A 27,060-nucleotide genomic window follows, 5' to 3' on the forward strand; every position below is an offset into this window, starting at 1 on the left:
CAAACTGAGGATGGGAAAGCTAATTTAGCAATATGGGAATCTTTATTAATTATAGCGATTTCCAAAAAATTAGAAGCCAGGGTGAATAAATATGGCTGGTAGAAGAATACAAATCACAAGGCCAAAGGGGGATGCAGAACTCAAGGGGGAAATCAGAGATAAGAGGTACATTCATTGATCACTGTATTGACCAGGCGGGTCTCAAACTCCTGGTCTCAAGGGATCCTCTTGAGTAGCTGGGACTATAGGCACAAGTCACTGCGACAGGTGAGAAGGGGTATTGACAAGAGCCCTGATGAGGCAGGAAAGAAGGTGGAGGAATTAGGCTGGGGCACTGATGGGATGATGTGAAATAAGTTTGAGCACCTTCCTCAGTCTCTGAAGTCTTTATCTTTCCAGTGATTTAGAAAGTACCATTTGAGTGTGAAGGGTAAACAAGAGGGTAGGAAAGAAGTCTTGGAAAGAGGCCAAAGTTTGGAATAGCTGTTGAAGTTAAGGGCACAAAGGCTTGTTGGGCAACATTAGAGGCCACAAGTTCGTGGTTGCACCACTCTATAAAGATTGTGTTGTTTTTCTCCAATAATGGTCTGAAGTTTGGATACTGAAGCAGAGGGTAATGGCTGAATTAATACAGGCTGAGGTCTTGTATGGCAAGGGTCTAAGGGGCAAGAAAGGAGACTATGCTAACAAATGATTACAAGTCCTGGGGTTCAAGCCAGATAAAGAAAAAAGTGAAACTAAAAGGGAACTGATAAGGAAAACACATGCCACGGATTCATCTTCTGAACTCCAGGGTCTCCTCCAGGGGTCTGGTAAGGCAGGTTAGGTCAGCCAGGTTGGAGTCCTCTATTTTAGATTTTAGAGGGGTTTCTGAAACCGCCACTAGCTTTTAATACTGTAATCAAGTGATAACAAAGGTTGTAAGTCAGGTGTTCATTTATTAAATACAAGTTTTGAACAAACACCCCAGGCAAGTTTGACAAGAAGTAATCTTCCTGGAATGTTTCAAAATACAGTTATGTTGATCAAGTTTCATTTCAATCAATCTTTTTGTTTTGTTCATTTTCTTGTTTCTAGGTTCTTTTCCTGTTTAGCAGAGCATGTGCATTATTTCCTCCTGTGATGTCAACAGTGCAGCATCAGCCTCTGGCTTGTGAAGGCACCTAGCAGACTATTGCTCTGTGCATTGGCTGCTTAGCAACCAGCATCAAATAAAGTAATGAAGCTTTTGTAGCGTGTGATACCAGATAGAAACTGGCACCTTCATCTGCACCATCAAAATACCTTTAAAGTTTCTTTCAATTTTCACATCCATTAAAACCTATGTTAAAAAACCCAGGCCAGGTTGGGTGGCTCAGCCTGTAATCCCATGCCTTGGGAGGCCGAGGTGAGTGAATTGCCTGAGCCTGTGGGTTCGAGACCCGCCCGGGCAACTTGGCAAGACCTCATCTCTACAATAAATCAAAAAAATTAGCCGGGCATGGTAGCGCACCCCTGTAGTTCCAGCTACTTGGAAGGCTGAGGCGGAAGGATCACTGGAGCCCAGCAGGTCGAGGCTGCAGTGGCTAGGAGGGGCCACTGCACTCCAGTCTGGGTGACAGAGACAGACTCCAACTCAAAACAAACAAACAAAAAAGCAACAAAAAACAAAACAAAACCTAGTCCATCTGCTAAAACATAAATAATTTCCAAGTTTAGTATGAACCTTCTGGTAAGTTATGAGCAATACCAGAGCTAAGTAAAGAGTCTTCATTTTCCTACTATATTCAGCAAAGCCAACACATAAAACTAGGTCTGTTAGAAAGTCTGCTCTAACAGAGCTGCTTCTGACTTCCAGAGAAAATACCCTTTTAAGCTTACAAGTGCATATACACACGGTGTTGTACCAAGATGATAACTTTTTGAAGTTTAAATTTCTTGGATGTCCTTAAATTACTTCACAGAAAGAAAAAAGGCACAGAGGACACTTGGTTTCCTTACCAGTAGTGACCTTAAGCTACACACTTGCCTTTGTGATGATTTTAAAGAACTTCAGCATCATCAATGGTGCCACAACCATTCATAAAAAAATTTCAGGAAAATAGCTTAAAAAAAAAAAGAAGGAAAAGAAAAGCTTGCCAGAAAAGGCTTACAATCTGAAGGTTAAGTACAGAAGTAGAATGCAGACACAGACTACAGGCAGCATGGAGGCTGTCGACTAGAGAGCCACTGGGCACAGCTGCCTTCTGAGGTTTTGTCTCCATTTTCCTCCAGTTTTCTCCTGTAAAACTCTGGTCTTCTCCCCTCTTCTTTGTAAAATGAAAACATCCTATTAGATTTGGTCTAGAAGATAAATGCAAGTAGATAGGTAGAAGCATATTTTATACATAGTTCATTCTCAGAGAGGGAAAGGATAATAAATATGAAATGAAGCTTATTTTAGAAAATAAATCCTGTCGACCTATGCCTTTACAGGCTCAGGGAGCACACTCAGTTATCTTCTGGCATTTGCAAAAGTGTCCTGGACTTCCTTTTTCATTTATAAGTACAGCAATAGGCAACACCTTCTTTATATTTAGAGTGGGAAGCCTTCTTGGGTTTGAGGCTTTCCTGTTAATACCATCAAAAATATATCAAGGACAGCTTATAGCAACTTGTGTTGAAATACCATCTTATTTCAAAGAGGCCACAGTTAACAATAATATCCTCCCAAAGAAGCAATGACTTCGGTTTCTAGATCATATCACTTTTCTTGTCACTTATGTTATCTCTGGGCTTAGATAGATGGTGGTAGAAAGACAACCCATAAGGGAATGTGCCTCTTTCACATGTTAAGCTGCACGATTGAGTAGGGAACTCAAGCTCAACTTGTGAAATTGGGGACCATCCACCTACTAACTATACAGGGCTAAGTGGGTAATTTAAAATGTCTTTGTGAACAGAGTTGTGCTCAAATTCCTACTTTGTTAGTTGATGACCTAAGGCTGTGTTATAAACAAATTTTATTTGTCTAGAATAGAATGAGTATGTTAGTAAACATGGCCACACACTGCATACATCTTATTGTGGAAGAGACAATATAAAGTGGTACTCAGTTTATATTAGACCAATATAAAAAAGCATACGGTATATATGTGTGTATATATCTCACACACTGAGATATACTGTTATTAGTGTCTTAAAATGACATTTTTCATGGTTACAATGTCTGTTGCCTAAATCTACTTAGGCCTAGTCCTTGTAGCAACAGATTTTCATAGCGAAAAGGGGCCCAACAGCCTCTTCATTCTGGAATATTTTTGATTGAAGTGTCAAAACTGTCCATTTGTCCTACCCATCCTCATAAAAAGACTGTAGGGCTAAGTTTTCAGTGGTGACAACCCCGTGGGAGAGTGTGTTTGTCTGAGATGGTATCTTTGAGTTCCAAGATAACAAAATTAAGAGCTACCAACAGAAGTTGCATAAGATTCCTTAAAAGAAAAATCCATCATCTTATTCAAGTCCACACAAACTTCGAGGTACCTGATTTTATGTGAAAAGTCGTTCAGTGACATTACAGAGCTGTAACAAGGAAAGAGGCTCAAGTCCAGACCATGAGGACTAGTATACATAAAGGGTTTTCTGATGCTATCAGCTGTCACTGAAAGATGTGACATCGTATACTTAAAGGCAGTGCTCACCAAAAACGTTTGAGCAGTACCTGGAAGAGAAACAGTAGGGTGGCAGGAACTCTCAGGAGTTGAAGTCAGCATAATTAGGAAAAGGAAGAAGGAAGAATAGGGAGGGGACAAAGGCTAGAAATGAGCGCTGATTTCTAACCCTGGTGGCACTAGACAAGAAGTGTGATTTCCTGCCAACCAGGGGAGCATCGTCAAGTTCGTAGGAATCTTAATTGTCATAATTTGAGCAAGAGCAGCTCTCTAATTTAGTAGAGGGGGGAAACAGGAAAGAAAAAGAAAAGGAACAGAACCAGAAAGAGAACCCACAAACAACTGTTTATCTACACTCTGGGTTGTTTTTTGGTTTGTTGAGTTCACAGTCTTTATTCAAGCTGTTCCTTTTGTTGTTGTTTCCTCTCTGCAAGCCACCGTTGGATTTTTTCTTTTAGTTCTGTGTTTGGCCGGATCTGGTCCATGGTAAGGGGACTACGGTTAAAAGGATCTGTTTGGTCACTGGGACAAAGAGAGAAATGGAATGGGGTTATTTTCATAAGTTCTAACATTCTAAGCCAAAAACAGAACATCCATGCATATCACTTTGGGAATGAAGCTACAGTGCATTATAACTTTGATTCAAATGCTGAATTGGGGATTCAAATGAGAAAAAGGATGCTTTAGGAGTTTTAAAAATTACTTTGTCTCTCTGCTTCTTTAATAAACTATTTCAGCACTGCTGTATAGATATTTGATTCCAGTGGCTTAAAAAAATGCTATCTGGGCCGGGCTCAGTGGCTCAGCCTGTAATCCCAGCACTTTGGGAGGCCGAGGCAAGTGGATTGCCTGAGCCCGTAGGTTCGAGACCCACCCGGGCAACTTGGCAAGACCGCATCTCTACAATAGAAAAAAAAAATGCTATCTTTCTGTCACTAACCTTTAGATTTTCTCTAGGGCAGAGACCCAGTACATTCATGTCAGTGTAAAGAACTATTATTGTTTTACTGACAGATTCTTGAAACAGTCTAAGACATTAAGGGATAGCCGGGCTCAGTGGCTCAGCCTGTAATCCCAGTGCTTTGGGAGGCTGAGGTGAGTGGACTGCCTGAGCCCGCAGGTTCAAGACCTGCATGGGCAACTTGGTGAGACCTCATCTCTACAATAAGTCAAAAATTAGCCAGGTGTGGTAGCGCGTGCCTGTAGTTCCAGCTACTTGAAAGGCTGAGGCGGAAGCCGATCGCTGGAGCCCAGCAGGTCAAGGCTGCAGTGGCCAGGAGCGGCCACTGCACTCCAGTCTGGGTGACAGAGTGAGACTCCAACTCAAAAAAAAAAAAGACATTAAGGGATAAAGCCTTGTAGACTAACATTTGATTTAGTTAGCTGATTGCAATGCAGATTAAGGTTTTGTGACAGTAAGAAGGTTCATGAAACACTTCAAGGGCTGATATATCTTCTCTCTATATTCTGAGGTCACTACAAAATATTTTTCACTGACACTTTGGAAAAGACATACCACCTAGCACAACATCACCCATGTAGTGAATGCTTAATACCAAATACCATGAAGTAGAAAGATCATTTTTTTAATATTTAAAAATTCCCTGCTGGGCTCGGTGGCTCAGCCTGTAACCCCAGCACTTTGGGAGGCTGAGGGGAATGGATTGCCTGAGCCCGTGGGTTTCAAACCCACCCAGGCAACCTGGCGAGACCTCGTCTCTACAATAAATAAAAAGTTAGCCGGCATGGTAGCACGTGCCTGTAGTTCTGGTTACTTGGAAGGCTGAGGCGGAAGGATCCCCGCAGCAGGTTGAGGCTGCAGTGGCAGGGAGCGTGCCACTGCATTCCAGTCTGGGCAACAAAGTGAGACTCCAACTCAAAAAAAAAAAATTCCCTTATGTCAACTTATATAACTTAAAGAGGCAGAGTGTCTCAGTACCCATTCCTATCAAATGCTACACTTTAAAAAGTTCAGGGGCTACTTAAGCAGCTAATAAGCTACCACTTATTACTTCATCCCTGCCTTTTCTGTGGCTATCAGGGGACAGACTCTACAGAGCAGGCAGGCTGGGGAAAATTCATAGTTACCGTGGCTGAGTATACCATATAAGTTAATCCAAATGGTGAATATAGTATAAAAACTGAATTCAAAAACACAAAACTTTGCCTTTTATATTTTTACAACGAAAATAAAACTAAGGCAATTTTAGGTCAACTTTTCCACACTGACATATTTAAAAATATGTTGACAGAAATTCTTTTCTTTTCTTTTTCTGAGTTGGAGTCTGTCGCCCAGGCTAGAGTGCAGTGGCATGCTCACGGGCACTGCAGCCTCAACCTGCTGGGCTTAGATGATCCTTCTGGCTCAGCCTTCCAAGTAGCTGGAACCACAGGTGTGCACCACCATACCCGACTAATTTTTTGATTAATTGTAGAGACAAGGTCTTATCAAGTTGCCCAGACTGGTCTTGAACCCCTGGGCTCAGGTAATCCTCTCGCCTCTGTCTCCCACAGTGCTGAGATTAAAGGCGTGAGTCACCGCGCCTGGTCAATAGAAATTATTTTCTTAAGGAAAGAAGAGGGAAGGTTAGAGACAGGATTTCTCCACAGGGTGTCTTATTTTGAATGTTTAAATTACTAACAATCAAGTGATAGCAAAATGCCTCTCAACATATCAGTAAATCAACAATATGAAGGGCGGATACAAAGTACTATATTAGGTGTCTGGGAGAAAAAGATGATAGCAAACTAACATACATCTGCTTTTGAGGCAGCTTTTTGGGACTGGCCTACCTGAGCAAATGTCTGGCAATGGTGGACCTATCCACAGTGACTCTGGAAGATGGCAGCACCACAGGGTCACACATCAGTGTGCTCATGATGGGATCCAGGAACTCATCACATGCATCTGCATAGGTCTCCTCTTCCTGTTGTTGGAGGTCTGCAAGAGACTGAGCACACAACACCTAGTAGTTAAAGTAAATTCACAGTACAGCTGAATTCAGAATGCTCAGTGACTCTACCTTAATTCTGGTTGCTAATAACCCTTGACAGTGATGACAAATCTTTGTTTTATTTTCTCAAAAACAAGTCAAGATAGATATCCTAGGAACAAGTTTAGCATTGGGTCCCCGCTGCAACTTCAAGTTGGCTTAGCTGCTGGAAGTCTTGACTATAAATGGGTTTTGTGTGTTAGCAGGTAAAGAAATATACCATATAAACATCCTTCTGGCAATAGTTCTGTTGTAAATGTCCTAATTCAAAAGGGTATGGGGGTTAGAGGATCATTTGCATAATTAGAGCCATTCATGCAGCCTGTGTATGAAAAGCAGTTTTTGGCACAAACAGGGATAGGAATGTAAACTGGCTTCAAAATTTGATTGGTATAGGAATTTAAACTGGCTCAACATTTGATTCCTTCACAACTCTAGTTCCTCAGGAATTCATCTAGCTAAGCTTTAGGCAAAGAAGCCTAACTTTTTTTTTTTTTTGAGTTGGAGTCTCACTCTGTTGCCCAGACTGGAGTGCAGTCCGCTCCCGGCCACCACAGCCTCGACCTGCTGGGCTCCGGCAATCCTTCCGCCTCAGCCTTCCAAGTAGCTGGAACTACAGGTGCACGCTACCATGCCTGGCTAATTTTTGATGTATTGTAGAGAGGAGGTCTCGCCAAGTTTCCCAAGCAGGTCTCGAACCTGCGGGCTCAGGCAATCCACTCGCCTCGGCCTCCCAAAGTGCTGGGATGACAGGCTAAGCCACTGAGCCCAGCCGAAAATAACAATATTAATAAGCATATGGAAGGTCTAGTTACTGACTGACCAAGAAGAATCATCTGTTTACATTTTCTCATGGCAATGCTTTTTTTTTTTTCCCTAAAATAAGGTAAAAGGTAGCACTGCTGAGTTGACAATGTGTATTTTTTTGAGACAGTGTCTTGCACTGTTGCCCAAGCTGGAGTGTAGTGATGTGATCAGTTTACCACAGCCTCAAACTCCTGGACTCAAGTGATCTTCCTGCCTTAGTCTCCCAAAGAACTGGGAGCTGACTTTGACCTCCTAGACTCAAGCAATCCTCCCCCGTTGGCCTCCCAAAGGGCTAGGATTACAGGCATCAGCCCCCATGTCCAGCCTCATAGTTTTTTTTTTTTTCAGGCAATGAGAATTCACTATGTTGCTCAGGCTGGAGTGAAGTGGCTATTCACAGGCATGATCATAGCACATTGCAGTCTTGAACTCCTGAGTTCAAGCAATCTTCTTGCTTCAGCCTCCCCAGTAGCTGGAACTATAGGCCTGAGTCATAAGCCTGGCTGACAATGTGATTTTTATTGAAAAAGTTAGCAAATTCTTCTCTTCCTTACCTTGATTCGCTCTGCCAAGTTGCTGAAAGCCACAATCATATTCCCAGGCTTATTTATTTTCTTCAAGACTCGAACTGTCTGTGCAAAGAGAGTTGGGGAATAGGAACGTCCATCCTTGGGCACAGTGGCACAGAAATTCTCCTCATCCCTAGAAAGTCCGCATCAGAAAAAAACTGAGTATCACAGAGTAGGTCAATGAGGGAGGAAACATGTAGGTTGCAGAACAAGGGTTCTCATCAACTATAAGCCCTCCCAAAAAGTCTTTTTGTGTAGACTTTTAATGTCCCATGAGTCATACAAAATCTACTTACTTTGCTTACTTATTTACTAAGGGAGACCCCCCAAAAAACCCTGGTATTTATAAAAAGTTGTATATTTATTTTTACATATTTAAACTCCAATCACCTTCAAAGTACTCTCTCTTTGATGCAATATACCTATCGAGATGCTTTTTCCATTACTCAACACAGTTTTTGAACCTGTCAAATTTTGATACCTTTCATTACTTCTGTCATTTTTTGTTTCACCTCTTCCACATCGGCAAAACACTTTCCTTTGAGGATTTTTTTTCATCCGGGCAAACAAAAAACATTCACTAGGGTGAGATTGAGTAACAGGAAGGGTGGGGCAAGGGGGTCCTGCTGTGTTTGTTCAAAAACTGCTGAACACTCAGCATGATGTGGGCAGGTGCATTGTCATGGTGGAAGAACCAGTCACCTGTTTGCCACAACTCAGGATGTTTCTTCTTCAAACTGACACAAACTTCTCAAAACTTTCAGATAAAAACTCTGGTTGACCATTTGATACGGAGGAAAAAATTCTGAGTGCGCAAGGGGGCTGCCGCTCTCTAAAACAGAATTCTGGGTTTTTCTGAGTCCCCTCTCAAATTTAGAGACAAGTTCTTACTATGTTGCTAGACTGGATTTGAATTCCTGGGCTCAAGTGATCCCCCTGCCTCAGCCTCCCAAGCAGCTGGGACAAAAGGTACATACCACTGTGCCTGGCTAAAATCTCCTTATTTAAAACTACAGAATATTCTTCATCAACCAACTAGAAAGTTCTTTTCTCTTTCCACATAGTAACCAACCAGTCATCCTACTGTCAAAACCCCAAATCAAAACGTTAGCATCCCCTCTGGCTTGCCCAATTCCGATCTCAAGTACCCAAGATTTAAGTAGATAGTGCAGATATCTGATACAAGCTGCTGGGGTTTGAAGTCAAATTCGCTGAAGTCCTTGACTTTTAAGGCACCCATCTTGGGGCCAACCAGGTGCTGCAGGAAGTAGTTCAGCATGGAAATGATGCGCTCAGCCAGGAAGGGATGCACAAAAAGTGATTTGATCTCTGGAAAAGAAGTTGAAGTCTCTGAAAACTTAATTAATTAGCAATTTTTTACTTATTATGCCTGGTTTATTTGGATATTTCTTGGAATTACTATTTTATTTTTCAAAAATTTTGAGAACTACTTTTAAAAAATTAAGTAATGTACTATCATTGTAGAAAATATTGACAAGCAAAACCCAAAACACATCAACCCCCCTCAAACCACACAAACTACTACTCAGAGGTAAACATTAATGTTATATATTCTCCTAGCTTTTCTGTCCATAGTCACAGCCATAAATTTTTAAAATAAAAATGATTATCATATTGTACATAAATCTCTAACTCACTGTTTTCAGTACTATATCACAAAAATCTTGTCCTTTTAGTAAGTATATGTCTCTGCTGTCCAACATTAGGTAGCCATAGGCTATTTAAGTTAATTAAAATAAAATTAAAAAAAAATTCAGTTCCTCAGTCATACTAGCCGCATTTCAAGTTTTTAACAGCCACATGTGGCTAGATATGTAGTACTGGACAGCTCAGATTTATAGAACATTTCTATCATCACAGAAAGTTCTATAGAATAGGGATGATTGACATCATTTTTATGGCTGCATAGTTTTCCAGTTGTGATTGCACCATAAGTTATTTGTTTAACCTGTCTTTACTGGTGGGAATCTGGACCACTTTCAATTTTTTTCTATTACAAATGCTGCACTTATTGATAAGCTTCATTGTGTATACATCTTATAGACTCATTTCTTTTTGTTTTTTTTTTTTTTTTTGAGTTGGAGTCTCACTCTGTCACCCAGACTGGAGTGTAGTGGCACGCTTCCGGCCACCGCAGCCTTGACCTGCTGGGCTCTGGCGATCCTTCCACCTCAGTCTTCCAAGTAGCTAGAACTATAGGCACACGCTACCACACCCGGCTAATTTTTTGATTTATTATAGAGGTGAGGTCTTGTTAAGTTGCCCAGGTGGGTCTTGAACCCGTGAGCTCAGACAATTCACTCACCTCGGCCTCCCAAAGCGTGAGATTACAGGCTGAGCCACCGAGTCCGGCCTGACTCATTTCTTCATAACAGATTTGTAAAGAACTGCTTGCTAAATCATAGGGCACGAATTCCAAAATTTTTAAAAAAATTAATACATGCCAAATTTAGCAAGTTACGTAGTACAAATAATGCTTGCTTAGTACTGTTAGTTCTTGAGTTTTCAATTTAGTAATTATCTATTGACTTTACTATAGATGAGGATTTAGCTCTCACTTTCCCTTTTTCCCCAGTACAAATGCCCTCAATATATAGTCAAATTTTTGGTTAAACAATTTGGGGTTTATTCTATTAAAATCATGTAAATATTGGCCAGGCACAGTGGCTCACACCTGTAATCCCAACACTTAATGAAGTTGAGATAGGAGGATTGCTTGAGACCAGGATTTCAAGACCAGCCTGGGCAACACAATGAGACCCTGTCTCTATTTTTTTTTTTTTTTTTTAAATTTTAAAATTAAAAAAAAAAATTTTTTTTTAAGTAGAGACAAGGTCTCGCCAACTTGCCCGGGTGGGTCTCGAACCTGCGGGCTCAGGCAATCCACTTGCATTGGCCTCCCAAAGTGCTGGGATTACAGGCTGAGCCACCGAGCCCGGTCTACAGTCTCTACTTTAAAAAAAAAAAAACAACATATAAATATCATTCACAGCAGAGCTATGTACTATCCTAATGATTATAGTTCTGTTTTAATATAACTTTTTGCTTTTTTATTTGCTTATTTTCAGAGTACCTCTTTCTAAATACCTTCCAAACTCTTCACTGGAATTAAAAACTCTCAATAGTGTCACTTCTAGCTGCTCATTTACTGTTCAGAAATTCTGGGTTTCCATCCTTCACTCCACCTGAACTGCTTGCTCTGTAGGACCGTATAGTGGCCAGACAAGCTCTTTTCATCATCATCATCATCATCATCATCCTTGGAACCTCCTCTGCTTTTCCCTTGTGTTGAATTTCACCTTCCTCTTCCTGGATTTATTTTCCCTTGAAAATGTACCTCAGCTTTAAATGTCACTGTTGAAACATTCAAACCTATTTTGACGCTTAAACCACGGTACCCTGACTTTTCTCAGGGATGTTTTAGGATCTTCTTTTAATTATGATTTCCTGAAATTTCATAATTATATACCTTATTGTATACAGGGCACTTGGTAAGCCCTTTCAATTTACAGACTATCTTTGAGTCTTGGGAACTTTTTTTTTTTTTTTTTGAGTTGGAGTCTCACTCTGTCACTCAGACTGGAGTGCAGTGGTCGCTCCCGGCCACCGCAGCCTCGACCTGCTGGGCTCCGGCGATCCTTCCACCTCAGCCTTCTGAGTAGCTGGAATTACAGGCCCGCGCTACCATGCCCGGCTGATTTTTTGATCTATTGTAGAGATGAGGTCTTGCTGCCCAGGCGGGTCTCGAACTCGCGGGCTCAGGCAATCCACTCACTCAGCCTCCCAAAGGTGCAGAATTACAGGCTGAGCCACCGAGCTCGGCGGGAACTTTTTTGTATCATTTCTTTGATAATTTTCTCCCCTCTATTTTTCTCTTTTGAGACTTCCTAGATCCATCCTTTATCCTTTCTCTTCTAATTTCCATCTCTTTTTCCTTCTGTTCTACTTTCATGGAAGAGTTCTTTGAATTTATGTTCTAACCCTTTTATTGAATATTTAAAATTACTGAAGTAAAATTTTCAGTATCTAAGAGCTCTTCCTTTTTATTGCTTGTTTGTTCTTATTTTTTGGCTGCTGTATCTTCTCTTATTCCTCTGAGATTATAAAGGGTTTTTTTAAAGCTTAAAAAAAGTTTTCATGTATTAACTGTATTATTTCACATTAGAAGATTTTCTCAAATTTCTGGTGACCAAATAATCGTTAGTTGTCATATCATATTTAACTGAGACACTAAAAATGATCATTTCAATATATAATCAATATAAAAATTACTGAGCTACTTCATATTCCTTTTTATGCTAAGTCTTGCAGTGTGTTATTTTCTACTTATAGCACATCTCATTGCTCTACATACTTGCCAGTGGAAGGGGGGAATATATATATACTTATAGCACATTTCAATTTAGACTAGCCATATGTGGCAAGTGGCTACCGAATTGAACAGTATAGCTACAGAGGGAATAGAGACAAACATCGTTGCCAGATTGACCACATCTAACCAGGATTCAAGCATATTTTTTAGATTAACATACACGTATCTATACATGTGTGTGTGCATGGACACACATATATTTATATGGCTAACTTGTCCTTAAGAGAGATTTTTACCAACTTAGGTTTTCTGGCAGCTGTGTGAAGGGGACCATTTCCTCATTCCCATGTTAACAATGGGCATTGCTATTTTGTTGAAGTTTCTCAAGTGATTCGTTTCCCCCACAGATGTGGTGGATACTGGCACCAGAGTCTGAATTCTTAATGTCAGCTGGGCTGATCCCTCAAGTGAAGCAGATCTTGGTCATGACATTTTTTGGGAAAAGCAGTGCTTCGTGTCCTTACCTGATGTTAGAAAGGCAAGGGTACCGATTGTTTCATTGGACATGATGTTATGGAAACGTGCCAGCTGTCCAAACATCTGGAGGCCAGCCTCCTTTTCTCGGCGGGCTTCTGGAGTCAGACTATCCCATTCACCTCGGTCCTTCTCAATCTGCTGAATCTTTATCTTGCTCAAATACTTCAGAAACCAGAGGTGGGATATATCAGAGAAGAAAGGGCAGTTGAAGGGACATGACATTTAAGAGGTCCTATTCAAAATCCAGCCAACTAAGGTGGGAACACCAGATACCATGTAAGAGACATGTATTTCTCAGTACAGGGCTGAAACTCAAAAATAACTTGGAAAAAAAGAATTGTGGCTTCATATAGATTTACTGCAGCTTGGGTAGATTCACAGGTAATTTCCCTAGAAATAGTATAGTACTGTGAAATAGAAAGGAGGATTAATAGTATAATATATAATTATACTAGGCTATAGTGAAACCCAGGCTATAGTGAAAAAAGGATGATTCCTTCATGAAAGATGCAAACAAACAACCCAAAAAAACTGCTTACAAAAAATCAAAGCTCTGCTAAATATGCAAGATGTGTGGAAAGAGAACCATAATTACTTAAAACTCCCTACCTCTCATCATCCTTGCTGTGGCAGCAAACAACTTGTTAAAGTACAGCATCATGGAAATATCATGTTTCATTCTTTGTGTCACATGGCTCTTGTTTAAAAGGATCTGCTTATAACAGGACCTGTTCTCATTTTCAAAGAAAACCTGTCTTGGATCTTAAAGTGTAGGACACAAAAAGCAGATCAAACCTGTCTCACAAATCAAATGCAAGTTACTTAGAGGATTGCTAATCAAGAAGAGGAGCTTGTAACTGTTTGGCAGGCTACCCTCAGATTTACCTGCTTTGTCTCCCTTTAGGTCCATGCCCTATATATCACACACCCATTGTAGGGGAGGGAAGTTCCGCTCTATGGGCAGTTAAGTTTTTATAGGCAGAATAAGCAGTTCCATAAGGGAAGTTAAAACAATGATACACGAAGGAAGGAGCTGAAGCACCCAGATGTATTTTACACTTTGTGAAACCGTTTCACAATATAGCCAAGGATTTAGGAGATGGTGGACAGATGGAGTATTGATGACTTGAAACCTTCATATGAAAAAGTAAACCAAACCAGATATTTTTTTAATGTAGTGATATGAAAATCAGAATTGTTAGGAAAGTGGATTAAAAAACATTGTCTTAGTGAGTCACTTTTCTGACGTGTTAGGATGAAAGGTTGAAAGTCACTGATCAAAAGCAAGGTCCTCTTCTTTCTGTTGTTCTGTGAACTACTTCTGCCAGTGCACCTTAATTTGGCTTCATCATGCCATCTTTTCAATTCTATGCCAAAGTATTCATCTTAGCCTATGAAACTAAAATGACCCATGATCTTGGTCTCTAATGGAATAACAACCTAGAAAGCTCTATAATGACAAGCGTGGAGGTATATTACTGATCACAAAATTTTGGTGTTCAAGACTGGCATAAGGATTGTGTTATTATGGTAAAAGGTAAACAATATGGCAAAATATATGTACTAATGATGATTTGGGGCAGTTAATTTTTTTTTTTTTTACCTGTATGGCTTCATCCAAAAGGAAGATGGCATCATTCATTAGCAGGTTAAGAAAGCGGAGGAAAAGTGGGGGATTCATGGCTTCTAAATTCTTAGAGGCATAGTCAGCCAAATCCTGTAAGTTCCAGCCCAAGAGAAAACCATTTTAGTACTGAATCACACTTGCTGAAGCTTATAGAAAGCAACTGGTTTCACCAAAAACTCTCTCACCTTAATGCTTTCCCGATAGGTATCTGTGCCCCACATGTATCTTAGAATGGGATACATGGGGCGGCGGTAATTAAACTTCTGTTCAAATTGATGGGGGTCTCCTGGAGTAAGGTAAGAGCAAAATATCAGCAAAGGTGGCACTAGAAGGGAAACAGTAAGAGCTTATGTCTATGTGTAGTCATGTTGTTTTATTTTGAATATGTCAAGGCCCCTGGCAAAATCTGTCCTGGGAATTTCTAAAAGCCTAGAGTTGTGACCAAGTATTTGCTCATTTTCTTACTGACAGAGCAAGAGGGAGAATGATATAAAGGATACTTTACCCAGCAAGAGATTAAGGGTCAAGCTATAAAATAAAAGCTAGGGGAAACAAATGCTTCCACATCTAAACATGGAGTACTTATTAGAGTCTGACTGAGCCCTCAGGGCTGGCCATTGTGGCAGTGAAAGCCATGTGCAGAATGGGACAGTAAGTAATTCCCACATTCCTCATAGACAATATCCCAACAGTGTAGCAAATTGGTTCTTGATTACTCTGAAAAATCAGGTCAGGAATTAAAAATTTGAGGCTCAGACCGCTTCTGAAATACCAAGGGTATAACTAGAGCTTTACAGTCTGGGTCATATAATGAAGGAAGAGTGTAAGATTTGAAGTCAAGGGCTGGATGTGGTGGCTCATGCTTGTAATCCCAGCACTTTGAGAGGCCAAGGCAGGAGGACTGTTTGAGACCAAGAGTTTGAGATCAGCCTAGGCAACATAGTGAGACCCTGTCTCTACAAATCAATAAAAAAAATTAGCTGGGTGTGGTAGTACCCACCTGTAGTCCCAGCTACTTGGGAGGCTGAGGTGAAAGGATTGCCTGAGCCCAAGAAGTCAAGGTTATTGTGAGCCGTGATGGTGCTGCAGCACTCTAGCCTGGGTGACAGAGTGAGACTCTGAATCAAAAAAAAAAAAAAAAAAGAACAGAAAATAAAAATAAAAAGAAAAGATTCGAAGTCAGAAGACCTAGGTTTTTTCTTTATTTTTTTTAGAGATCAGGTCTCACTATGTTCCCAGGCTAATCTCAAACTCTTGGTCTCAAGTGATACTCCTGCTTTGGCCTCCCAAAGTGCTGGGATTACAGGTGTGAGCCACCACACCTGGTATAGATCTAGGTTTTCATCCTGGCTCTGCTTAATGCAAGTCTCTTAACCTTTTTCAATGTCCACTTCCTCAGAAACAAAACAGAAACTGTACTGCATTACAACACTTGGTTATATGGTCACATAATGAGGTAATTGCAGTGATTTATTATACAACTTCTTATGTATTATAAAGACTTACAGGCACTGTTTCATTTAATCATCACTTTGATCCATTTTATTTTATTTTTTTTATATATTTTTGAGTAGGAGTCTCACTCTGTTGCCCAGGCTGGAGTGCAGTGGCATACTCACGGCCACTGCAGCCTTGACAAACTTGGCTCAGGTGACCCTTCACTCAGCCATACAAGTAGCTGGAACCACAGGCACCAACCACCACATCTGGTTAATTTTTTTTTTTTGAGTGGAGTCTCACTCTGTCACCCAGGATGGAGCACAGTGGCATGCTCATGGCCACCGCAGCCTCAATCTATTGGGCTTAGGTGATCCTTCTGCCTCAGCCTTCCAAGTAGCTGGAACTATAGGCATGTGCCACCATGCTCAGCCAATCTTTTGATTCATTGTAGAGATGAGGTCTCACCAACTTGCCCAGGCTGGTCTTGAACCCCTAGACATAGGCAATCCTCTCGCCTCTGCCTCCCAAAGTTCTGGGATTACAGGTGTGGGCCACTGCACCTGGCTCACTCTAACCCATTTTATAGATGAGGAGACTAAGGCTCAGAGGTGAGCCAGTAATAAAGCCAGAATCCAAACATAGAAAGGCAGCCAGTAATATGTTAAATACCTCTTTAAAAATGTTAGTTGTATTTATCATTGGGTGGTAGGACATTCCCCTTAATAAAAGGTCTTTAAAAACTGCTTACCATATCTTGTTTACTGGTTGAAATAGGGTACCGTTTAATCAAACACAGAGGGAATGTTGCCTGTCAGTAGTCTTAATCTAGTAGAGTGTTAGAGACTTAAGTTTTACTCAGATAGATTAATTTGAGTATGATTTGATTAAGCAATATAATAAAGTTGATAAGAGTATGCAGATTTTTTTTTAGGTGAGACAGACTTGGTCCTACCACTTATTAATTTGTATGACATGAACAAATAATTTACTCTTTTGAGCACCATGTCTTCAAATGTAAAACAGGAATAATTTAAGTGAAACTTTTCAGATGGTGACAAATTAATAGGAAAATGTAAAAAAGCACTCAGTATCAACTTGGCCTGAACATTTCTCTGACGTCCAAACACTGGTCAAGTTATGAAACTCCACTGGTATCAGCTTCTTCATGACTGCTTTACCTGTAAACTCAATGTCCACAAAAACTTTGATTAGAGCTTCTGCAAGTTGGGGAGCATATGAAAAGTTGCAGAACACACGTTTCCGGTGGAACACACTGGACACCAAAGGATTTGGAGTCTGATCCAAGTGGGGCATCACTGCTTCTAACACCTCAGCTAGTTTGGCCCTGAGGTGGGGATTCTTCATTCTGCAAAGTGGGCACAAAGCAAGATGGGCAGTTAAGCTTAGCTCCAAATTTATGACTATCTTCTCCACATGAGAAGTCAAAACCAGTCTATACCACCATTATACGAAAAAACAGGATCCACTTCTGCAGTTTTAAGTTTGTCAGTTTCTAGATGGGGTAACACAAGGTACATCATTTAACACTTGAAATGACAGTTTACCAAGTATGAGAGTGAGTACTTGTTTTTCTTTAATGCTTAGTCATTCTGTTTACTCCTCTACAATAATGCATTATTTACTGCTTACTCTTCTCTGCCAATTACATCTGGGATAAACTTGCTATTCCAAATTTTCTGAGGGTAAAGAGTAAGATATAATTATGCTACATTATCCACAACACATACAGTTTGTGCCTAAATAATATTTGTTGACTTATAACTTCTCATTAGGTATGCTCAGCTCAGTGAAAAATCGACTTCTCTCTACTTATCAATCATATGGCTCAGGTAATTGTGGATCATTTTCTTCATTGTGTAGCAAATCTTCACTTTAGTACAATGAGTTTGATTCCTTTAGCCCACACGTTAAAAAAATTAGGGAAGCAATTCTGCAAGTCACAGTATCTTCCTTTGGAAAGAGGACTAGAAGCTATGGTTGAGAAGACTTTAAATGAGAAATAACACTGACCTAAGTTTACTGCTCATCCAACTCAGAATAGCAAGAGTAAGCTTTGTTATTATGTAATTATTAGAAGATCATTAGCACCTGGCTGCCACTGGTAAGGTTTCTAGCATTATGGTAACTATTTTAACTAGGGACTAGCAGTGAAATCCCCAACATGTATCTTATTTGCAGGTTCAGATTCTCTGTGGGTAAAGTCCTTTGCTTATTATGCCTCTCAACAGCGAGACTTCTGGCTACACATAAGGATGGTCAGGTGATTCATTAATGCTAACATAACTTCGGAAGGCAACCCCTTATGATTCAGGCTTGCTTATTTCTTATTTAGAAGTCTTCGAATGTTTTGCAGCTCTAAACAGTGACAGAAGCAAGCTCTCGGTACTTCACCTTTCTATGCTTCCAGTGAAAATGGTGATAAAGTGAAGGACGTGCTCCAGGGAATCTGCTGATGTCTCTAAGATGTCATCGGCAAAGCGGCGAAGAAAAATGAGAAAATCACCCAGGTTATCTGCAAAAAATTCTAAAGAAGAAAATATTCAGTGGAATTAGCCAAACACCTGCTTATCTATACTAAGTAATATTTAAATTCCTCCCTTTCACCCTACTTAAGAGGATCTAAAAAAAACCAAATGTTTTGTTGGTGCTTAAGATGGTGGTAAGTTAATAAATACAGAATCTCCTTTAAGGTAAGCCAATTTTAATTATTATCCAAGTAAGTATATAAATAGTAATGACACAAAATATTAACACACTAGTATCCAAATACATATTTTTTTACTCAAGGTTAACTGTGATTTAAACAACCAGATGACTGGTTGACTCCTTAATAAAGACTAATGCATCAGATGACTGTGGTAGTCAGTCTCCAGGATGGTCTTCCAATGATTCTTGCCTCCTGGTATTCATGTTCTTGTGTAGTCCCCACTCCTATATTCTTTCAGGGTAGAAGATACACCCTGAGCCATCTAGCAGAATGATGGTATGTCATTCTCAAAATTAGGTTATAAAAGCTTACAGCTTCCATTTTGATCACTTGCTCTGGGGGAAGCTGGCTACCACATCATGAGTATACTAAGGAGACATACATGTGGCCTGGAAAAGAAGCTGTTGGCCAACAGCAAGAGCAGCTGAAGCCTGCCAACAACTACATGACTAGGCTTGTAAGTAATGCTCCTGCCCTAGCTGAGTCCTCAGAATCTTGATGCCTTGATTGACAGCTTGGCTACAACCTCCTGAGGGACTGAGTCAGAATTGTATAGCTGAGTGCAACTGTATTACTGACCCATGAAAACTGTGAGAACAATGTCTGTAGTTTTAAGCTGCTATATTTTGGGATAATTTGTTACACAGCAACATATGACTAATACAAGTATTGAGAATATATTACATGATTTGATTGACAACACCTGCTGACCCCTCACTGATACTGATATACACACCCACAATTTTCCTTCTGGGTTAACCAACATGAGATAATTTTTTGTTTTCTAAAAAAAGCACAGGGAGAGTCAGATGCATTTATAAGCTGAACAAACAACAACAATGATAGAAACTAACAACTCTGAAAACCCTGACTATATTTAATCCTTTGAAAACTATTTTCAGATATTGTAGCAGTGGGAACACAAGGCTGAGGTAGAAACTGTTAGTTCCCCAGTACTCTGACCAGTAGATATCTACAAATTTGAGTTTTTTCCCCAAAGACAATGAAATGATAACTAGGAAGGGTGTTTTGGAGATTAATCTTCCAAAGTGACCCAGTTAAACCTAGAAGGCTATAAACAGGAAGTTCCCAAGGAAGAGTCTGCTTACCTGGCACATAAGCCAAAGAGCTGTAGCCATCTGGCAAAGGAAAAGTTAGCTCTATTGGCTGTGACCCTTCATTGCCTATGGCCAGTTGAACCAGTAGTACAGCCATGGACACCTGCAAATTTAGGCAGTTTTGTAGCATCTGTGGTTCAGTCATAGCAGTCTTGGTAGAAAGATAGATGGTCATCAGTCGCTCAAACTGCTCACGAAGATTATCAGCAGCAGGGCTAGAACTCTGCTGAGCATCCCGCCAGGCAACCTGCAGCCGATGCAGATTTTGGTTGATTTTTACCATCTGATCATGCAACCTGCCCCCAAGAAAGCAGAAGAGACTGGGTCAGGGAGGCTTATATAGACACAGAAAAACAAATCTCCAATTATTCATTCTAGTATTCTCTGTAAGGATACAGGGAGTTGCAGCTGCAACGACACAGAAGGCATTCACAAAAGTCTCTGACAGGACAGAGGCAGAGTACACAGCACTGGGAAAAAAGTTGTCAAGTTTTCAACATAGTTGAACCTAACTGCAAGTAGTTAGAAACCTTCAGCAAGTAGTTAGCAATCTTCAGCTGAAATGCACAGAAAGGTAGCTTGGTAGAATGGGCTGTTATTATATAAAATAAATAATTATTAGGCAACATGCAAGAAGCCCAGCAGGATAGTTTTACATCACACAAGAGAAAAGATCATACTTTGATGGGATTATATGAATGGCCTTTCTTTGGTCAGTAGAAAACTAAGCTGGTGAAAAGGGTCTCTAGATTAGTAATGACCACATATAAACTAGTAGCCACTTGAGATGCAACCTAAGAGTAGCCTCCTGTTCTGTTGTTCAACATAAAATTATTCTTTACAAAAGGTCAGCCTAATATTTTCTTTCCTTTTTTTTTTTTGAGTTGGAGTCTCACTCTGTCGCTCAGACTGGAGTGCAGTGGTCGCTCCCGGCCACCGCAGCCTCGACCTGCTGGGCTCTGGCGATCCTTCCGCCTCAGCCTTCCAAGTAGCCGGAATTACAGGCATGCGCTACCACACCCGGCTGATTTTTTGATTTATTGTAGAGATGAGGTCTCGCTGCCCAGGCGGGTCTCGAACCCATGGGCTCAGGCAATCCACTCACCTCAGCCTCCCAAAGGCGCGGAATTATAGGCTGAGCCACCAAGCCCGGCTAATATTTTCTATTGAAAGGAAGACCCATAGTTCAAAGTTATGGATAACTATTTCTATGTTTATAGTCCAAAATCATCTCCTTTGGCCCTGTAATAATGTCTACGGCTAGCTAGTCAATACTGGGAAAGTAGAGGATGTGCATTGTTTGTGTTTGAATCTAGATGGTGGAGCAGGTCTCATTTAAAATGTCTATAATGGAGATATAACTCTCTAAAAACATAATTTCATTTTTTCCAGTAATTTCTTGACCAAGCCATTTTGAAAAATGCTATCAATATAAGTATCCTGAGAAGACATTAAAAATTGCTAGCCTTAATACCTCTTCCTATAACTGAATTGCTATTTTCTCCCCTTATTGTCATAATCAGCTAAATCAGAGGAAAAAAGAATGTAGAATGAAGTGCGGTTAGCACAAACCAGAACCAGTTTTTTTTTTTTTTTTTTGAGTTGGAGTCTCACTCTTTCGCCCAGACTGGAGTGCAGTGGCCGCTCCCGGCCACCGCAGCCTCGACCTGCTGGGCTCCGGCGATCCTTCCGCCTCAGCCTTCCGAGTAGCCGGAATTACAGGCGCTCGCTACCACGCCCGGCTAATTTTTTGATTTTATTGTAGAGATGAGGTCTTGCCTGACCAGGCGGGTCTCGAACCCGCGGTCTCAGGCAATCCACTCACCTCAGCCTCCCAAAGGCGCGGGATTACAGGCTGAGCCACTGAGCCCGGCTTCAGAACCAGTTTTGAAAGTCATACTCTAGTTCTCAAATCTTCACATTTCTGGAATCTTATTTATCTTATTTATTTATTTTTTGAGTTGGGCTCTCACTCTGTTGTCAAGGCTGGAGTGCAATGGCATGATAATGGTTCACTGCAGCCTGGACCTCCTGGGATTAGGGTGATCCTTCTGCCTCAGCCTCTTGAGTAGTTGGGACTACAGGCATGTGCCACCATGCCTAGCTAATTATTTTATTTTTTGTAGAGATGAGGTCTTGCTATGTTGCCTAGGCTAGTCTAAAACCCCTGAACTCAAGTGATCCTCCTGCTTCGGCCTCACAAAGTGCTGGTATTACAGGTGTGAGCCAACGTGCCTGGCCAGGATCTTCTTATTTTATATACACTGATTTTTTTGTGGTCCTATTAATCTTATTGAAATAATTTAGAAGCCGGGCTTGGTGGCTCAGTCTGTAATCCCGTGCTTTGGGAGGCTGAGGTGAGTGAATAGCTTGAGCCCGCGGGTTTGAGACCTGCCTGGGCAACTTGGCAAGACCTCATATCTACAATAAATAAAAAATCAGCTGGGCGTGGTAGTGCGTGCCTATAACTCCAGCTACTTGGAAGGCTGAGGCGGAAGGATCGCCGGAGTTCAGCAGGTCGAGGTTGCAGTGGCCGGGAGTGGCCACTGCACTCCAGTCTGGGTGACAGAGTGAGACTCCAACTCAAAAAAAAAAAAAGAAGTAATTTAGAAATATTTTCTTAATTTTTGCTCATTTTCCCTCACTACAGAGTAGAGCTTGGTCTTTTTTCTTTGGGAGTAGTAAGTAATGAAAATTCACCGGGTGTGGTGGCTCACACCTATAATCCCAATACTTTGGAAGTGGGAGAGAGGACTGCCTAAGCCCAGGGGTTCAAGACCAGCCTGGGCAACTTGGCAAGACCTCGTCTCTACAATAAATAAAAAAATTAGCCGGGCTCAGTGGCTCAGCCTGTAATCCCGCGCCTTTGGGAGGCTGAGGTGAGTGGATTGTCTGAGCCCGCGGGTTCGAGACCCGCCTGGGCAGGTGAGACCTCATCTCTTCAATAAAATCAAAAAATTAGCCGGGCGTGGTAGCGCGCGCCTGTCATTCCGGCTACTCGGAAGGCTGAGGCGGAAGGATCGCCGGCCCAGAAGGTCGAGGCTGCAGTGGCCGGGAGCGGCCACTGCACTCCAGTCTGGGTGACAGAGTGAGACTCCAACTCAAAAAAAAAAAACAAAATTAGGCTGGCTCAGTGGCTCAGCCTGTAATCTCAGTACTTTCGGAGGCCGAGGTGAGTGAATTGTCTGAGCCCGTGAGTTTGAGACCAGTCCGGGCAACTTGGCAAGACCTCATGCCTACAATAAATAAAAATTAGCTGGGTGTGGTAGAGTATGGCTGTAGTTCCAGCTACTTGGAAGACTGAGGCGGAAGGATCACCAGAGCCCAGCAGGTTGACAATGGGGTGGCCACGGGTGTGCCACTGCACTCAGCCTGGGTGACGGAGTGAGACTCCAACTAAAAAAAAAAAAAAAAAAAAAAAATTAGCCGGGCATGGTGGCCTGTAATCCCAGCACTTTAGGAGATGGAGGAGAGAGGACTGCCAGAGCCCAAAGGTTTGACACTAGCCTAGGCAACTTGGCAAGATCTTGTTTCTACATTAAATCCAAAAATTAGTTGGGTGTGTAGGCACGTGCCTGTAGTCCTAGCTACTTGGTAGAAGGATTGCCTCACCCAGCAGGTCAAGGCTGTAGTAGCTGTGACTATGTCACTGCACTGCAGCTTGGGTGAGAGAGTGAGACTTTGACTCAAAAAATAAAAAGAAAAAAATTAAGAGTAGAAAGTGAAAAGTAAAATAAAAACAATTCCACTTTTCCAGATGACAATTGGAAGATAGTGATTTAAACAATAGTAAATATAAAGAAAAATACTATTATATCTTTAATTTTAAAGTTAATGACCAAAAGTTAAAAACAAACAAATTTAAGTAATCTAGACAAAGCACATTCATGGAAACACAAGTAAATTCATACATACTCTTTTCCTACTAGATACTAATGTGAGTCTTTAGAATAAAGTGAGATTATGGCTCTAAGACTCACTTTCAACTTTTCAGTTCTCAACACAAGTAAATAGTTTATTCCTAATGACATTAGAGGAGTTACCTGTGAAATCCCAAGTACAAGGTGTACTCTGTCAGGGCAAGATTTTCTGTTACAAGATTGTAGTTCTGGGGAAACTTTGGCTCCTGCACAGCTGGGATCAAACAGGTTTCTTTGTCCAAACCTCAAAGAAGTTAAAAGGAACAGTAAATGGCTTGCCATAGACATCTATCTTGGTCTTCAGTCTTCCCTTACACCCGTTCAACTTCCATATTGTTAGCAGTGACATCCTCTTAAAAAAACAGATTTTTGTCACATTACTTCCTTGTCTAAAAACATCTTTTGGCTTCTGGCTAAAGTTACATAGTTAAATCTCTTTCCCTTTACCATGAAATCACCAAAAATTAAAAGGAGTGAAAATACTGTAGATTCTTTTCAAGTGATAGGTAACGGATCATTTCTTATTTATTCTGTGCTTTTTCTGTATTTAGGAGTATTTGTTTTTGAGCAGGTATTACATAGAAGAGTTATATAACTGGAATGAAATATGCCAAAATTAAGAGTGATTCACTTTGAGCGGTCGGATTATGAGTCATTTATTTTCTTCTTTTCACTTCTCTGTGTTGTTCAAATTTTCTCCAATCCAGTCTAACTGTCTTTCTCCCCAGACTGATTTTCTCTATTTCCCACTTCCCCATCTTTGCTCTAGCCACAATGAACTTCTTACTACCCCTGTCAACACTTTCCACAGTTTTACACCTTTATACTTGCTATTACCTCTGTATAAAGGAACTCTCTTACTCCTTTGCCTGGGTAAAACCCAACTTGCAAGATTCAGTGATGAAGATCTCTATGACTTCTGGGGAATTATTTACTCCCTCCTCTGCTCCCACAGCATAGCCCTATATCATATTAGAATTATCTGTTAATATATCTGCCCTCTTCTGGAGCCTCTGGGTCAAAAAGGACAGGAACTGTGCTTAGTTCATTTTTATAAAGAATGAATGAATGAATGAATACTCAAGGCTGCTAAACCCAGAGAGTAGGTCACGCTAAAGCACAAAATTTAAAAGCTACTAGCTATTTTAAAGTTTATTTTTAATAAATTCTACACAGTTCTTTTCTGGCTCATCTTTTTTTGAGAAAGAGACTCTTTGTGAAAAAGGATAAGGGAGTGAATGCCTTCAATATTTTACACCACACACACACACACACACACACACACAGTTTTGAGAAGTAAGGGAGTGAATGTCTTCAATATTTTACACCACACACACACACACACACACACACACACAGTTTTGAGAAGTAAGGGAGTGAATGTCTTCAATATTTTACAACACACACACACACACACACACACACACACACACACACACACACACAGTTTTGAGAAGTCTGGTTCCTCCCTACCTCTCATGTGTACATTTTTAATTTTTCGTTCTTCATCATTCAACTCCTTCATGGCACAGTAAGTAGGATTAAAGGTGAGGAGCCGAGAGGATCTGGGTTTGCAAAACGGCTGGCATAGCTTCAGGAGAGCGGCACCCAGATTTAGAAAGAAGGCATCCGAGGCATACATTTGGAAGAAGATTTCTGGCATCTGATTGGCCCAAATCTTGGTGCGGCCTGCATTTGCATGCAAACAGTTTCCAAGCCAGGACAAGATACAGTGTTTGGTTTCTGGAGAGAGCTGGAGTAAGTTCTTCAGCATCTGGTAGATCTTTTCATGGAACTGAGCCATGAACTGTTTAACCAGAAAACACAACCACAGAACATTCCAGTTTCACAAGCCTAACATTTTTTTACTCCCAAACTTTAGCAAATGGCAGTTTCTAAAAATATGCTAATCATAATCTTTCCCCTCAATCTCCCTGTGCCATCCCCCAGTTCTGATTTTAAGACATATTTCTGGGCATGTTTGAGAGATTTTCTGATCAGCTGCCAAACTACAGTCAGCATTACATTATTTTAGAGCATAGGTTGGTAAACATTTCTGCAAAGGGCTAGATGATAGGTATTTCTGACGCTGCTTGCCATATAGCCTCTGTAGCAACTATTCAACTCTACCACGATAGCATGACACCAACCTATAAACAATACATATACTAATGTGCAAGACTGTGTTCAATATAACTTTACTTACAAAAACAAGTGGCAGGCCAGATTTGGCCACTGCTGTAGCTTGCAATCCCCTACTTTAGAGAAATGTAATGATTAAATGGCGAATAGAAGACTTAAGCTATCCCCAAATCAATACTTAAATGCCTCGTGTTGGCTAGACCTCGACTATAATTTATGTGAAGAAGCCCAACTAGAGAGGACATAGGTGAAGAGAGGAAAAGAAAAAAAAAATTGGGTTTATAAACTGGAGTTCAGTCAAAAGATTTATGAGCTAAAGTTATAAAAAGAAGTTCAGCGAGAAAAAACAAGAGTTGAGGGGAAATAGTGCCACAGCAAAGGGCAAAGAGTGGCAGTAGCTTATTCTTACTCCATACGAAGGTTTATCATCTGCTCTTAGCACATGCTAAAAAGAGGGCAATTTCTTTATAGGATTATGGTAAAAGCCAAGCAGATCAGTTTGCTTTCCCAAAGAGGCTCAAGTAATCTTATCTGTATCTGCTTCCTGAGGAAACTATTTAATCTAAGATCAGGACTAGGATATCCCAGTAAACAGTTCCACCTGATGGATGTTGGCCTCCTGTACTTTGATCTCCTGGGGACTGGAACGAGATGGATTCAGAAAGTAGCCATGATTTTCTACAACACCCGGAGTCTTTAATAAGCAGGAGATATTCAGAATTACTCCCAGCAAGGTCTTCTGGTATAATTGCCCATTGCTAGGGTCTTTGGGTTGAATGTATTCTACAAAAACCTATAAGAGAAGATAAATCCTACTTATTCATCTGTATGGTAAGACAAGGTGATGGGGTAAGAGAGCTTCAAAGAGTTAAGTCTATACAACAACCAATCTTTTTCAATCTTTTCTACAGGTAAAAGATTGAAGGATAGTATTTGAAGGATAGGGAAACATAAAAGTATTACATTGCCAGCTCAACTGAATATATGTTACCACACCATATTTCAGACCTACCTTTGCCATATCCTTTTGCCTAGTGAAATAGAGAAGAATATCCAGATATGCATACAACAGGATCTGGCAGAGCTCTAGATCTTTTATTCGGCCCAATAAAATATCAAACACTGGAATCATGACTTCCGGAAATGTTCGAACCTCCTCATCCAATATCAAGGCTTCAATGACCTCTTCCAGAAACTCAGTTATATCTTCAAAATCT

At 40.7% G+C, this 27,060-nt stretch overlaps 1 protein-coding gene across 2 annotated transcripts in view; it reads right to left on the reverse strand.

Moving 5' to 3' along the window:
- Positions 1-1,621: 1,621 nt before the first annotated feature.
- Positions 1,622-27,060, reverse strand: part of UBE4A (ubiquitination factor E4A) — a 40,384-nt gene continuing 14,945 nt past the window's right edge. The window contains exons 7-20 of one of the 2 annotated variants that reach the window (XM_008050853.2): positions 26,856-27,058; positions 26,445-26,636; positions 25,175-25,508; positions 23,825-23,945; positions 19,773-20,077; positions 18,348-18,480; positions 17,114-17,301; positions 14,681-14,781; positions 14,472-14,585; positions 12,856-13,030; positions 9,147-9,327; positions 7,984-8,131; positions 6,423-6,580; positions 1,622-4,151 (exon numbers count right to left, since the gene is read on the reverse strand). In XM_008050853.2, the coding sequence (XP_008049044.1) occupies positions 4,022-4,151; positions 6,423-6,580; positions 7,984-8,131; positions 9,147-9,327; positions 12,856-13,030; positions 14,472-14,585; positions 14,681-14,781; positions 17,114-17,301; positions 18,348-18,480; positions 19,773-20,077; positions 23,825-23,945; positions 25,175-25,508; positions 26,445-26,636; positions 26,856-27,058 (2,483 nt within the window). In that variant the 3' untranslated portion in view covers positions 1,622-4,021. The remainder of the gene's footprint in view (positions 4,152-6,422; positions 6,581-7,983; positions 8,132-9,146; positions 9,328-12,855; positions 13,031-14,471; positions 14,586-14,680; positions 14,782-17,113; positions 17,302-18,347; positions 18,481-19,772; positions 20,078-23,824; positions 23,946-25,174; positions 25,509-26,444; positions 26,637-26,855; positions 27,059-27,060) is intronic. The other variant, XM_021708715.1, reaches the window with a different exon arrangement.

The sequence above is a fragment of the Carlito syrichta genome, unplaced genomic scaffold, assembly GCF_000164805.1.
Source record: "Carlito syrichta isolate Samal-C Ts95f unplaced genomic scaffold, Tarsius_syrichta-2.0.1 Scaffold63326, whole genome shotgun sequence".
Lineage (NCBI taxonomy): Eukaryota > Metazoa > Chordata > Mammalia > Primates > Tarsiidae > Carlito > Carlito syrichta.